The following is a 15388-nucleotide window of genomic DNA, read 5'->3' as shown; positions in this document are numbered from 1 at the left end:
GTGCTGATCCTGTTTTTATCACACAGCATATCCTCGACACTCTCACAATACTCAGTAAACACAGCCTCTGACACTCTTGTGACAAATCTTGAGGCACTCTGGTGATTCAGAAATGTTTTATTTAATCATGATCTGTGAAGTTTGCATGTGATACAAAACAAATTGATGGTGTAACTTTTTTACATTTATTACTTCTGTTACTACTGAAAAAAAAGGTTATTTAAAAAACATTTAAAACACAGGTTATGATAAAAATCAGAAAAAAAGACAAAACAAAATCACAGACTGAGCTGGTTGTGCACATTAAAGTGGTGTGACCTCAGTGTTAGGAACTTAGCATATTGATCATTCATAGTGTTACGAGTTCAAATATTGAGGGTGAGCACAAAAACAACAATTGGTCCAGGAGAGTCGGTCAAACAATGATTTTAATGAACACACGCGTGGGGAGATGAACACTGCACGCAGACAGCATCGATCTCCGCCCAATAATACACAAGCAGTTGTTTTATAACATCAGGGTATTATTTATGACGCCCCCTCATGCGTCAAAGCAGATACAATACATGCATAAGTTTCAAAACCACAAATGTTCTGTGGACGACTTTTGACACATTTAAAAGGACATCTTCTCCGTCTCGAGGCCAGGTGCTTCCTATTAATCTTCTAGCTCTCGCTTATCTCCTGGAACAAACTGTCCCGTAGGCAAACACAATTTTGCAGTCACAAGCTTTTGCAAACTATTATTTGAACTCTTACCTAAACACGAGTCTAACTACTGTTTGTGTGTGTGTGTATGTCTCGACCTCCAACGCACTCAGCCTCACCCCGCCCGTTGGCGCTTCTAACCTTTTACCAGACAGAAGCTCTCTGTGGTAGGTGTAATAACCTTAACTAAGAACATGTGTAATCTATTGAATAAATGCTTTGATGAAATGATAATTAATGTAATGGTAATGATGATGCTTATGAATAGTAGCAGTAAAATATTTCCCTGATCTCCACAATAGGATTCGAGTGCAATCAAACAATACTGAATTATTCACAAAGCCTATGGAATACAGTACATTCAAAACTGGGCTCTGATTTAATGTCCCTTGGTATAGGCATGACATCATCAATGTGATTTATTTGATTTTCTTTTATGTAAAAAATCTTTTAGAATCATGTTCATACAGTTTATTTTTTTCACACAATGTAAGAAAAAAGATTGAAATTTAAAACATTCATTACTTAACTGAAATTGGAAAAAAAAAAGCTGTAAAACTGACAGAATTTGAGTAAGCACAGAAAAAGCAAATTCAAACATGAAGATTAGCTCCATTGTTCTCATTACATCTGAATTCTCTCCATATCAAAGACTGGTATACATAATAGTGATGCTAATGCAATGCTGTAGCTGTTTAAAGTGGCATTTAGGCTTGAGGGCCTTCTTCCTCATCCTGAACGTTGTCAGCCGTGTTTGCATTGGGAATGCTCTCATAGGGCTCCTGGGCTGGAGGAGAGCTCCCCCTAGTGGACAAACAAACAGTAGCCGTTACACCCTTGAACTCTAAATGACCAAATCGATGGAAGAAGTGTATCAAAAATCTGTAATCTCACTTCATCTCGTTGGCCTCTGCCATTTTAACAGCGTTGTATTTGTGTTTCTTGACTGTGTGAGCGATGAACCACGCAACCAGGCCGATCAGCACGCACCCGAGCAGCGCTCCGATAACCGCGCCTGCGATAACCCCATCTGCCACTTCTATACAAACACAAACATTTTATACCTGTGAGGGGGGATTATTACACACACAAACACACACAAACACACATATTAAAGCTCCCCAAAAAATAAATGTGAGGACAAACCAGGACTCAGCTCAATGGTGCATGTTGCAAAGCCCACAACATTTGTAGCAATGCACTGGTACTCCCCAAACTCAAACTGGGAGATGTTTTTGATTTCCAGTATTCCAGTTGTGGTTGCTGAGAAAAAACAAAGTTCACTCAGATTCATGAGATGGTAAATGTGCTAATGCGCGCATATATATATATATATGTATGTATATATATATATATATATATGTATGTATATATATATATATATATATATATATATATTTAAATACACATATACACGTGTGTGTGTATATATATATATATATATATATATATATATATATATATATATATATATATATATATATATATATACACACATACACGTGTGTGTATATAGATGCTGGACTCACTTCTTCCCAGCACAGGCCTCCTTGTCTTGGTCTGATCCAGTTTGGCCCAGTTGTAGGTCGGTGTTGGGTTTCCCTGCTCACTGTGGCAGGTCAGAGTGACCAGGTGACCCGATTCAACATTGCCATGGACGGCGCAGTAAGGAGCAGATGGTTTCTCTGGCGGACCACAGGGAAGTTAAGGCTTTATTGGCTACTTGACATTATTACAAAGCACACATTCAGCCTGGAGAAAACACTGACATTTTTCAAGCCATTTAAACAGCAGCTCCTGAATAAAGAGATCAGCTTCCCTTTGAGGCTTGGCAAGGAAATCCAGTCATCATCATAGCCTTGAAACCTTCCTTTTTGATAAAGCTTATAGTTAGGTCTTGATCAGGTGACCCCAAACCTTCCTTTAGTTGCAACACTGCTACTGGGGGCTTCCCATGATGCTTCTTCACTCCTCGTTTTCCCTCTCTATGTGTTTATAGACCACTCTGCATTTAATAATTAGTTAGTATTAACCTCTGACTCTCCTCTACAGCTTGTCTTTTGTCCTGTCTCCTTCCCCTCACCCCCACCCACAAACTGGTCAAAACAGCTTTTGCCAAGTGTTTGCTTATAGGGGTCATCTGATTGTTGGGGTTTTTTCTGTATTACTGTAGGATTTTACCTTATAATATATGACACCTTGAGGCGACTGTTGTTATTATTTGATGAAATATGAATAATTTACTATTTTTTTCTTTTTCTTTCTCTTCTCTTTTTATTACTTTTGTATAGTTTTACCACCGCAAGCTTTGATGTTATTTCAGTGAAACCACAGGGTAACTTTAGAGGGGAAATCACACTTGTGACAGCTTATGAGCATCTGATGGGACTGCAAGCAAAACACATTGAAAGTGCTGATTTTATTCTTTAACACCACATTGTTTTATAATCCTCTTAGACTGAGTTAGATACTGAGGACTGGAAACAACTAGTAGATATGTCAGATAAAAAAAAAAAGTACTTTCTTTTCTGAAATTTGTTGCAGTATGAAGTGGGATAAAGCAGCAATGGTCAAGTGCCTCTAGATGCTCTTTCAGTCGCTGCTTTAGAACAGATGGTCTACACCGTATTGATTACCGCTATATTCCAGTCCGCAGCTCTGTGTGTGTTTATCAGTGTGTATTTTCTTCTTTCCTGTTTATGCTGGTTTCTCCCTGTAGGTGCCATCAATTATTGGCTTCCACTGCTGAGTGTCTCTGATAGGTTTGTAGCATAAACCTATTCGCTGGAACGTTAAGACAATATAATTACACTGCAAGCAAGACGCAAGTAGGCAAACTTCTTCATGGTACTCGTGCACGGGAGAGAACCAGACAAACGCCGTTCCTTCGCTTGACCCCAGTAGCTCTCGTCCGTTCTCCCGTATCACTGTCCTTTTATTGAGGTTACATGAATATGCATAAGTTCATTAACATATGACGTCTACATACACAAAGAGTACCTTGCCTCTGTGTGTGTGTGTGTGTGTGTGTGTGTGTGTGTGTGTGTGTGTGTGTGTGTGTGTGTGGACTGCTGATCAAAGGGTCAAACATCCTTGGTCAGGAAGAGGGTAGCCTCCCCCTCCCCCTAGATGGTTCATCCTAGATAACACGGTGAGGAAGTCCTGCAGTTCATCTAAACAAAGAGCACTTAGACTAGAACAGACGCAACTACGTTAATCCTACCATAAAATAATAAGACACGGTATGACCTCTCATGCTCCCAAAGTGCTGTCTAATACACACAAAGTTTGCAGACTATCAAGGATCAAAACCTCTACCAATCTACAACTAATTACAAAACTCTAAGCATATATAAGTAAATATTTCTAAGCATAAATGACAATCAACAATACAAATCTAACAGTCTCTCCAACACCTGATTGGCAGATTTTAATCTTGAGGGAATAAATCACCAGCCAGAGCAGATCTCAAGTATGAGGGTCCTCTCTCCTCTCTGCCCTATCTGTGTGAATTGTTGACACTGCACTGGCAATTTAGATGCATTTTGTAGACCATAGGAAGTAGATAATGGAAAATGAAGGGATGAAGGCAAATTCTGGTGCCCTTTTTATTTTCATTCATACACCAGCGTGTTTTTTAGTCTTTCCTTGGAGTTTTCAGGTGAAACAATTTATTGTGTATTGTAGATTGTTTATCAAAGATGGTTAACAGATTTGTTCGTTAAAATAGCAAATCCTTTTAATCAAACAAAACGTCACGTGGCTAGCCATTAGTCATCGTGATTCAGGATACGTTAGGAGTGGCCTCATCGTGAGCTCAGCAGCTACTGAAGAGGCAATCTGTGTTTCATTGCTGCCCGCTGATTATTAGATCGTTCAGTAAGACAGTTGGAAACAAACTGTACGCCAAAATCATGTTTGATACCACATGCGTTTTAACTTTCACAAAAAAGACATCAGGAAAACAAACAAAGTTTCTATACATATGTATTTGTAATTTATGGCAAAGCTGTCCAGTGTTAGTCGTTCTATGTGAAAATAAGTGATGCAAATCAGCCTTGAGCCCATGTTAATCAGCATGAGTGTGTTCATACATATTCATATTGTGCCTCACAGTCAGTATAAAGAAAGTGCCCCACTCCCCAGTCATTTTTTTCCATAAAGGCTGTACAGTATTTAGGTAGCACATGCATGCAGCAGACACTCATATATATTCTGTATGCAGTACGAGGATGCAGTCACAGTCCTTTTTCTAATTTCCAACACTGACAATGAGGAGACTGCTGAAGTAACCATGGAAACTACTGAGGCCTGCAAGGTTGTCCTGGTAACTCGGTGAATGAGGGGATTTGAGATGAATGTAATTCCCTATTTACACTGTTCAGGGCCACTACTTTAATAGGTTTGTTAATGTTACAACATTGATAATTGATACAGAAATCTCAGGTGAGGAAAGATAGCTGAAACATTCTTACTGAAATCACAGTTTCGATAAAAACACTGGCACTCCCTTTTCAGGGAGTCACACACGCTTACTTAGAGGAGGAGAATAATGGCTGAAGCAGCAGCATTCTAATGGGTGTAATCAGGTAGCATGAAATCTCCTACACACCCACTGTTTACCCTCGCAACCTTTCTGATTCCTGGACTTTGAGAATGTGTGTAGGTTCCTTTCCATGACTCATTCCTTTTGTTCACTTTTACCCGTGCTTTTGTGTGGCCTAAGTGTGTTAGGGTTCATGTTTTGTCTTTAAAAAATGATCAAATAGGATCAAACAGGGTTTGAAAATGTAATAACATAAAAACACAATAATATACCAACACCAAAAATCTATTTCAAAAGTGGGCAAAACTCACCGAGGACATTCACGATGATATTTGCTTGAGACTGTCCATCAACGTCGGGCAAATTGTGAACTTCACACGTGTAGAGCCCAGAGTCCGATGGTTGCATGTTTCTTATAGTTATGGAGGCATTCATGGTGGCCCCTGGAGCAGCTGGAGTTTGAATCCTGCCTTCGTAAGACTTGGGAATAACAACCTTTCCTGATTGATAGTAAAAGATCTGAAAGCAAATGGCAAGAAGTCAGATCCGATCATCTGTTGGCTATCGCTGCACAAACTCACTGTCCTCGAGCTAGTTTGCATGAGTGATCCAAATAATTGGAGAGATGAAACCTTTAGTTCTCCAGTTAATATGATATTTACAGGACCGACGTTTTTTTTTTTTTTTTTCACATCAGCATGTAGTAGATGTCTTTAAAAGCACTTTTTGACATTGCATGAAGCAGCACATTTGTGAGTCTGTGGCTGTAGGTTAAATGAGCACGGCCTGAAAGATATTTGTCGATCTCAGTCACAGGCTTCGCGATCCAGACTGGGTGTGTCTGCTAGCTGGTAAGAAAACGTGGCACAGCAGGAAAAGGCGCAAACCTGTATGTGTAGCTGTGCGTAGACATATGTTTTTAAAATATTTAAAATACAGGAAAAAACTAAATGTTTGCTGCTCTGATGAGAATCAATTCCTTCGAAGCATTTTGAAGCATCTCGAAGATGATGCTATGTTCTGAGAAAGCGATTCTTATCTGCTCTGGAGAACTTGGAAGAAACACAAAATTACTCATGTCTTTCAGAAGTGATCACCGTGTGTAGTCGCATGAGTTTATTGGCCTGAACTTCAACTTGCACACCCTATTTTTAGCTACTAAATTGAAAGACATCCTGTCATCCTGGTCCATAAAACTACAAATTAGTTGGCACATGGCTGTAATCCGAACAATAGACTGCATCTACCTGCTGTGCAGTCATGGCGGATTTTGAGAGAAACTCCCACTGGATTGTTAGGTCGGCAGTTGTCGCCACTGTAGTGGCAAACGTACAGTCGAGCAGGACACTACCACCAATTGTCACATTGACGTATTTCTGCGTGGTCGTCACTGTGATGAGTTCGACACATCCTGTAAAACAATATCAGAGCTCAAGTAGGTTTCCAATAAAATGTAAACTTGCTACAAAAAACAAATGATAATGTAAGACAGAAATGTGCTTACCTGCAATGCTTAAAAGCACCAACAAGAGCTGCACAGAGCACATCTTTACAAAAGCTGTGGGGATTCTCACAGAATGTCCTAAGAACTGAACTTTATACTCGCCGTGCAAGCAGGTCTAGAAGAGGAAGGGGTAAATGCATTACAGTATCACAGGCAAGGTCGGGGAATTCATGGTAACAGAACTGCTGATAATGCGCATGTTTGCATTTCCATGTTTGCCAGACAAGGTGTGTACACTGGGTGTGTAGAGAACTGTTTTTCATAAATTATAGATTTGGGCATTCGGGCTCAAAAAGTTTAAATCAGGGTGGATTAAAATGAGAAATGATGGCAAAGAAAACCCCTAATCTGGTCATGCTTTGGGCAGATACAACGTGACCTTAAAGGAAACAAATGGACTGAGTGCAGTCTGCTCTGTGTGTGTGTGTGTTTTGAAATGTTGACTGTACATGGCAGGTGTTTTGACAATGATGGTTAATTCATTTTTCAGTACTTTGGCAGTAGTTTCACCACAGCTCATCCTCCTTGTCTTGTAAGTCATTCTGGGTCAGGGCTTCTGGCAAAGGAATTAATGTAATTTAATCTCCACCTGGCCTTTATCGCTTGCCTCGAGGAAGTGTAAGCCAAAGCGCTGCAACATGCCGCTTATCACTGGGGAGTCCACTCCCCGGTGCTGCTGCCTACTTAATAAAGGCAGTTTCACCTTTGTCGTTTTCGCTCACACAGCGTGCAGCACAATGCTGACAGGGAGAGACAGTGAATCATACATGATTAATTGTCTATAATTACCAGAAGCTGACATAAGTGATTAACAATGTGAAAAATGTTGATTAGGGGTGACTGGAGGGGTGAGGGAGGGAGGCAGCGGCATGATGTGGGAAGCGGAGGAAGGCGTGTAGAGCTCATTATCCAGAAGACGTTTATGTGATATGCTGGCAAATGACACAATATCACTGTCTGTAGGCTTTGTCTGAAAATTTAAAAAAAAGAAAAAGAAAGTGTTGGCAGCTGTGTGTTTGGGCAGAACTGCAGAGTGAAACAACAAGGGGCCAGTCTTTAAATAAATGCATCAGCATGACTCACGACCAGCTAATCAGAGTCTGAGAGCGTTCTGATTCCATGACAAGTCAAGTGGGAAAACCACTAATGAATGAGTAGAACCATTAATAATGTATTCAGTTAGTTACATTTGGGAAATGCTTATTCCCACATAAGTTGAGATCAGGATTATAGAAACACAATAAGCAGATCCCTTGTTATTTGAGGGCAGATTTTAGATCACATTTCTGGCAAATTCGGTCCTTCTCCAGCTCTCCACGCAGACTCTTTGACCTCCGTGCAACCAAAGCCCACTCAGGCTTGATTTAACAATAGCACTTGAATTACAGATGTAAATGAGAACACTTTGTGTACTAGAAAATCCACAGGTGTTACATATTCATGCGCAGAGATCTGTTTTTAGAGATTAGAGTGACAGAAGCTGACATTGTAATAGGACATCTGGCAGAACTTGATAAAACATTCAAATTCGTGCTTCCTGTTTTAGCTAAATTTTATCGAAGGTGACGGATCGTCCACGTTCAGCAAAACAATGGCCTGTTTCATTTATGGCTGGCTATGTTTATTTTGATTCAAAGAAGTCATTTTTTTTACACTATTACTGCAAAAAATTATACAGTTTTACAGGGTCATGGGGAAAATAATATATTAAAATAAAATAAAATAAAAATAATACTACATTCACATGCACAGCCATTAGGGGCCAGTTACAGCCTCTTTGTTAGAGTAAGTCTAAGAGTTTACCCCATGATGCTATAAATGATCACGCTGCTGCTTTCAACTGAATGCTTAGCACTAATATTTTAGCATAAAGATTTGATTCATCACCTGATTCATCCACTTGACGCTTGAATACTTGTACTAAAAACAAAAAAACTAAAATTACCCATTAGCTATTGAAGCACTTCAGAAGAAATCCAAAAAAATCTACTGTTAAAATATGTTGGGAACCTGTTAAAGAATGCTTCACAAAATCCTGACCAGTTGTTTTAGTGGTAGCCTTAGAGGAGAAAGGGATCATCAGAGTCATTGTCATAAATGCTCTGGGGAACATAAATGCTTGCACCTGTACCGAGCAAGCAAGACCGCAACTTAGCCATCATGGATAATAAAATGGGAAGATTAGATTGTTGCCATTTTCTGACTGTTTCACCCTTCAGCCACACTATACTGACTCTTCTTTCTATTCCAGTCACATTAATGGCTCTGCAGTTAGTTTGAATCCGAGGGGAGAGCTGATGATGCATGCACCCTGTAGCATCCACCAAGCCGCGAGCGTCATCTCACGAGGCTGCTTGGACCTGTAGCTGTGTCCTCCTCAAACCTCCGGCAGGTTTCTGTGTAATACCTCCACACAGACTTACTCATCCACCCACTGCAAACAGTGCTTCCCTGTCGGCAGACTGCGAGGGGGCGTAAAACTCCGAGCTCAGAAAGAGTGAGTACACATTGAGTGGTATTTTCTTCTGCTTTTTTTTGACGGACCTATCTGAACAATCCGACTGGTTGTTGTAGTAATGCACAGTGCTGGGGGAAGTATTTGAACCCCTCATGGTGGAAAAGTACCACAGCACTTTCAAACCATTGTAGTAAGTTATGACAAGTGCTGCTTAGAACACAAATCAATTAAAAGTATATGAGTGTAATTGTAAAGGTGCACCTCTGAAAATAAAAGTGTACCCAGTGCAGAAGAAGACATCTGTGAATGTTCTGCACTTAAATGTCTCTCAATCTTTCATGAAGATTTACAACTTTTCCCCCACAGTGTTTCATTCTGCTCCAAAGTAATGGATAAACAATTAGATGAAAGTTCCTGTTTTTTCACTATCAACATTTTTTGTGAGTTAACAAAAAACCTTCTGCTTAATAATTACTGGGCAATGAGCTACCAGAACTTTTTCTGTCATTTGTCACATTTATTTCCTATCCTTAAAGCCCAGTGAGTCATGCTGACAGGTTTCTTTCATTAAATAAAGCATCATTTCTTTATGATGTAAATCTGAGACGTGCTGTTGAAACTGCACTTCTTTTTCTTATTTTGAGATATTTCAGTGATTAAATGTGCAGCTAAACTAATTTACACTGACAGAAATGTTTATTGGTATGGCCCACTTAAGGTCAAAATGCACTGTATGCCCCCAAGTCCCCCAATTTAAAGAGCTCAAAGCCATTTATAAACAAATATCATCTATTCTTTAATGTGTTTTCCTCCTGCGCTCTTGCTTTGTCTTGCAGATGAAGCGGTCAGATAAATGATGTCATGTAAAAGGTACTCGCATTAACACTGCTGCTATTGAGGAGAACAGGGGTGCAATTCAGTCATTGGACAATAGATGGCAGGCCAGCCTGTTAGATGTGTTGTGATGAGCATTTCTCTAAGTATGTGCATGTGGATGTACATGTACATGTTGGGTGGGGGAAGCTTGATGCAACGAAGCCAAGAATGCCACACTCCTCAACCTCAGCAGGCCTGGCTCTTCTTCACCCTCCTCTCCCACTTGGATAACAAAAATATATAGGCCAGGCATTTAGCGTGGCTTCGCTTAATGTCCCCACAGCTACCAAGCAACCTTACCACTTCTAAAAACAGTGATGGTACAAAACCAAATCATATGCGAGAGTAAGAACTTTAAAAAAACAAAAAAAACAACAACAGTGTAGTGTGAAACATCATCTGACTAACACAGATGAAAAAGTCTCCTTTGCATTGCTTTTTTATTTTCCCCTTGCCTCTAAAAACCACACGCAGTGACACTGAACTATCATCTCACATTGCCATCAAATGCTAGCATGAGACGCCGCTTTCACAGAGATTGACACAATTGTGCAAACAAACCTAAAAGAAGTGGGATACAGTCAGTCAGACGCAACATCTCCTGATACTTTTGTCATCTCTGAAATTCAGAGTCTGTCACTGAAGAGGGCGACCTGTGACGAATTGTCTCAGGAAGAGAAACAAGGGGCGCAGAAGGGGAGTACATTTACATCAGCAAACAGTCTAATCGACAAGCTGTCAGTGCTGCATTTGGACTATAACTTTTGTAAAATGCCAGAAGTAAAAAAAGAAAAAGAAAAGGAGCAATCGCACAGATGACCCTTTCTGGCACAGAGAAACGTTACGCTTTCAGAAGATGCATAACGTCCCCACATCCATTTTGTCTAATGATATTTTTGATCGTCTAAAATCTGTCCTTTAGCAACAAGGGAAATGCCAAAATAAATTGAGAGGCAAGCTGTTAGATTTGCCAGCAAAAGTATAATTTTATGCGTTAGAGCCGTGATCTTCTCAACACTTAACTGAAAGATGGTTCTTGCCAAGTGGAAATGTGTGTTTTCCACAAAGTACACTAATGTTTTAAAGAGATATTCACAGTTTTTTTATGTCCAGCTTAGAATACTGAGACCTTGGAGTGGTTGGAGTGGTCGTTATTGAGGGGATGAAGCAAATTTTAGAGATAAAAATCAGCTGTTGTTAACCACACTTTATAGGTTAGTTTTTAAAAATGACTTTGGCATATTCTTCCTTGGGTATATTAAACACAAAAATATGCAGTGCTGGGATATGTAGTCTTGACCTAACCCTTTTGTGTGTTTTCCTAGACATAGGGTTTTCTACATAGTGGTCTTAGTAGTTCAGTCATGGTCACAGTAATATTAATATTAATATTTTAATATTACACGCATTATGTTTCCACTCCTTCTCAGCTCCTCACTCTCTTTTCACGTCACAAACAAAAACTCCATGGTAACACCGATGAACATGCTGTAAAATTAAAACACCTGCTCACCAAGTATTATAGCAGCGATCGTGTCAGACTAGATGCTTAAAGAATGAACATGATGCGTAAAGTAACAGATGTAAGTGTTTATTAGCTGAATAGTTGATCATTATCCATTCAACCAATCCAAGCTGATGCTCGGTCACATGACCTTTTCTTGGAATAGTGGACTGATCTGGTGAGGCTGACTAGGTCAAGCATAAATGCAATAATTACAACTAGTAAAGATGATTTATTAAAAACATTTGAAACAAACTTGGTGGTTTGAACCACAAACCAAAGAATCCAGTGCTTTTTTAACTGCTGTTTTTTCCCCTCTGAGAGAAACAGCCATCAATTTCTGATCCATGTTAATGCACCCTTTCAATATTTTATGTTTTTATATGGAGAGCTGACAATAGAACACGGAAATGGAAGGCACATTTCGCTGAGCTACTTCACCAGCCCAGTATCCATCTCCTCAGAAAAGCTGTGCACTTCAATGCAGACAGAGCCCGTGCACTGAAAGTAAGATGAAAATATAGGATGCAAAAATGTCTATGTACACTAAAAAAAAACAGATCAAATGACATGATTTTTTTTTCTCCAGCATATTTAATAAGCTGTAACAGGCCATGGGTTAATCATGAGTTAACTGCGTGTTAGACATATTATTTATACTGTATGTGAACCTTAGCTCTTCTCAAGGTGAACTCACTTGGCAGCGTAATCAGCCGTTGAAGTGTCTGGGGGAGTCTAGCAAGAGTAAATTAAAAGAAATCAATTAGGAAGAGACAAACCTGTGCATTAAATCTCCATCGTATCTGAAGGAGGACGCGTCAGCAGTGCATCATTACACAGGCCAGAGTGACCAGAGAAGGCTAAGCAGCAACGACGAAAACACACCAAGTCTGTCACGACTACATATCAAATCAGCCTGAAAGGATGAAGATCAGTATCACTTGAAGTAAACAATAAGTAGATTTACCCAAATCTCACATTATAATCAGAAATGAAGAAACTAACGTAAAAGAAATGAAACAGACAAAATAAACCATTTTAAATACATGATGTTAGGTGATTTGGAATAAGAGTATCTTTGTTTAATCTAACCACACTTGCTTCAGTATTGCCCATAAATATGTTTTACATTGCTAAATGTGCTCTTCTTTCATTTGCAACTTAATATTGTAGTATCGTGTTTCAAACTATCCAGTTATTTTCTTTTTATTTAACCCTTTCCAACAAGAAACAATATTGTAACAAGTAAATCCTAGCTAAACGGTACATTAGCCTTAATGGTGTTTTAAAAAAACTAAAAAAAACTAAAATCTCAGGCTACATTTTCTTACTTACTATATCATTTATATACATGTGTGTAATATTTACAGTATACGCTGGAAATTTTGAGACCGATTCTCTTCCATTTTAACCGTGTTACTGCATGCCTTTTCTTGGTCCTGTGAATTATTCATAGTAAAAAAAGCTATGCCTCAAAAAAGAACTGATATGGAGCAGAAAAATAGGGAACATGGGAAAAAGAAGAAAGAGGTGGGCTGTTGATACTATTTGTGGCTAGTAGAAGCCTGCTTTGCATGTCCGAGGCTTACAACTGCTATTCAAACTGCTACAGTGTAAGTAAAGCATTTCTTTTCTTTTGCTTTTGTTAAAAATAAGTGGATCACTGTGCATCAGTGGCTTATTAAAAATGCTTTTTGAACACTATGAATAATCTCAAATATATACATTGGCATATATTAAACAATAAAGTCTTAAATATAAAGACTTAAAGGCATGTTATGCTTTTCCGCATCAGCGAGTATGCTAGTGTCTGCTTGGGTAAGTTTCATCATCGGATGGTGAGCCTGAGGCTCCATGCAGAGGTCTGCGTGCGTCCCAATTTTTAAATTACATTACATTGAAAAAAATAAGTATGCAAACAAATGAAGAAACAGAGAAACAAATATTGTCAATATACATTTCACGATTTCAGTTTCAGGTTACTGGTATTTACTCTAGCATGACCTGCTGGTACACTTGCCAAGGCTGTAGTTATTAGTTACGTTTGCGCTTTATTCTAGTACAAAAGGTCAAAATGTCTTCAGGCCTACTGGTGAGCACAGTTAAGTCATGTCTGTTAGAAAAAGAAGTAGCAGAGGAAGAACAAAAAACTTGCTAGATGTTAAAAATAAATCGAAAGAATGTTTCATTGAAAACATGGTAGCTATCTAGATTAACACAGGCAGTTAAGCCTCCGTTGCACTAACATAAGTTCTGTTAACTCTACTGATTAGTTAGTTAGAGAAACAGCTTTTGATATATTACTAATGTTAGATAAAACCTTGTTTGCCAATCACACTAAACTGGCTGCTATTAATTAAGCTGAATGTCTAAAATGTCAAAATCATATTTTTTCTTCTTTTTCTTCATGATGTTCCAAGGCAATGAGGCTAACATGGTAAAAATGGCTTAAAAGTGTCATATTCATTAGAGGGGGTCTTTGAACTGTTGGCTGTTCTTTGGATGGTTCAGAACTTAGTTAGTCCCAATATTTATATGTTTCCAGTCTAATTTCTACCTTTTGTTTAATCCTATATCAACAAATTAAATCCATAGATATCAACAAATTAAATCCATAGTAAAAAAGAAATTTAAACCGGGTCAAGTTGAACTGCAAACACCACCAAGTGTGGTTCAATTTCTTACTCTTAAAACCCCCAAATTACTATCCAAAATATACAGAATGCTTTCTAAAACAGATGAATCAATATCACTTCCTATTGCAAAATGGGAAGCGGATTTATCAGTTAACTTAGACCTAAACTTCTGGTCTCAGATTTGCTTAAAAACCTTTCATCTAATTAGAAATCCCAGTCTTCAATTAATTCAATACAAAATATTACATAGAGTGCACTATACAGGTCATCGGATGTTCAAGATGGGCTTTACGTCTACCAACAACTGCTCACACTGCCAAACCAATTCACCGGACAATTATATCCACGCTCTTTGGTTCTGTCCACCAGTTCAGAAGTTTTGGCGCGAGATATGTGAAGACTTATCAAAGTGTCTGAAATGTAACATTCCAACTTCCCCCTTAGTGTGTTTGTTGGGCAGCTTAGATAATGTCACTTCAGAAAAGAATATAGCCCATATGGTTTTCACTGCCCTATGCATAGCCAAGAAAACAGTCCTCATGAACTGGAAAAATAAAAATAATCTTAATTCTAACCAATATAGAAATTACCTATTAGATTACATTAGTCTTGATACAGCCTCTGCCACCACATCAGATCAATTGCTCTGGGCTCCTTTGATCAGCTCCATCACCTAGTGGGGGTGGGGGGGTCTTAGTTTGGTCCCGCCTTCACTGTTGTGATTGGTGTGGGGGTAGGGACAGGCTTAGGGCGTCGGGGGGTTCCCCGGAGGCATCTTCCTTGGGGGGCTCAACCCGGGGTAGCGGTCATGTCCGGTTAGGGGCTCTGTTGGCTCTCAGGTGACTGTTTCCTCGTGGCTGCGTGCAGCGGGGCTAGGGGAGGGTCTGTGCTGACGGACGTGGGTTACTGACCTGGTAGCCTGTCTGCCCCTGGGTGGGTCCGGGATGGGCGTTAGGTTCTGGGGGCGCTCCGTCTCTGGGCTGGGGCCCTGGCCGGGCCTTGGGGGCTCGGGTCCTGGTTGGTGTGTTGCCGGGGTTGTGGGCGGGTGGGTGCATGGGGGCCCATCCCTGGCGCAGGGTGCCGCAGGTGCGTCGAGCCACCTGGGGGGCTCTTCAACTGGTGGGGGAGATTGTCACATCTTGCAGGAGCTTTCCTC

General features: G+C 39.7%; 1 protein-coding gene across 1 annotated transcript; it reads right to left on the bottom strand.

The window, feature by feature from the left end:
- Positions 1 to 114: 114 nt before the first annotated feature.
- Positions 115 to 6916, bottom strand: LOC147321241 (V-set and immunoglobulin domain-containing protein 1-like). Its single transcript, XM_086309591.1, has 7 exons — positions 6759 to 6916; positions 6502 to 6665; positions 5566 to 5773; positions 2238 to 2393; positions 1855 to 1971; positions 1603 to 1747; positions 115 to 1512 (listed from the first exon to the last, which is right to left on the bottom strand). Exons 1-7 carry the CDS (start codon positions 6799 to 6801, stop codon positions 1416 to 1418), a joined length of 930 nt encoding a protein of 309 aa, XP_086165717.1. The 5' UTR covers positions 6802 to 6916; the 3' UTR covers positions 115 to 1415.
- Between the last annotated feature and the right edge of the window lie 8472 nt (positions 6917 to 15388).

Source organism: Aulonocara sp. 'chitande type north' Nkhata Bay, linkage group LG10 (assembly GCF_057382095.1).
Source record: "Aulonocara sp. 'chitande type north' Nkhata Bay isolate Kocher_YH1m ecotype deep benthic linkage group LG10, A_spYH_male_GT1.1, whole genome shotgun sequence".
NCBI lineage: Eukaryota > Metazoa > Chordata > Actinopteri > Cichliformes > Cichlidae > Aulonocara > Aulonocara sp. 'chitande type north' Nkhata Bay.
This window is presented reverse-complemented; position numbering and strand designations above follow the sequence as displayed.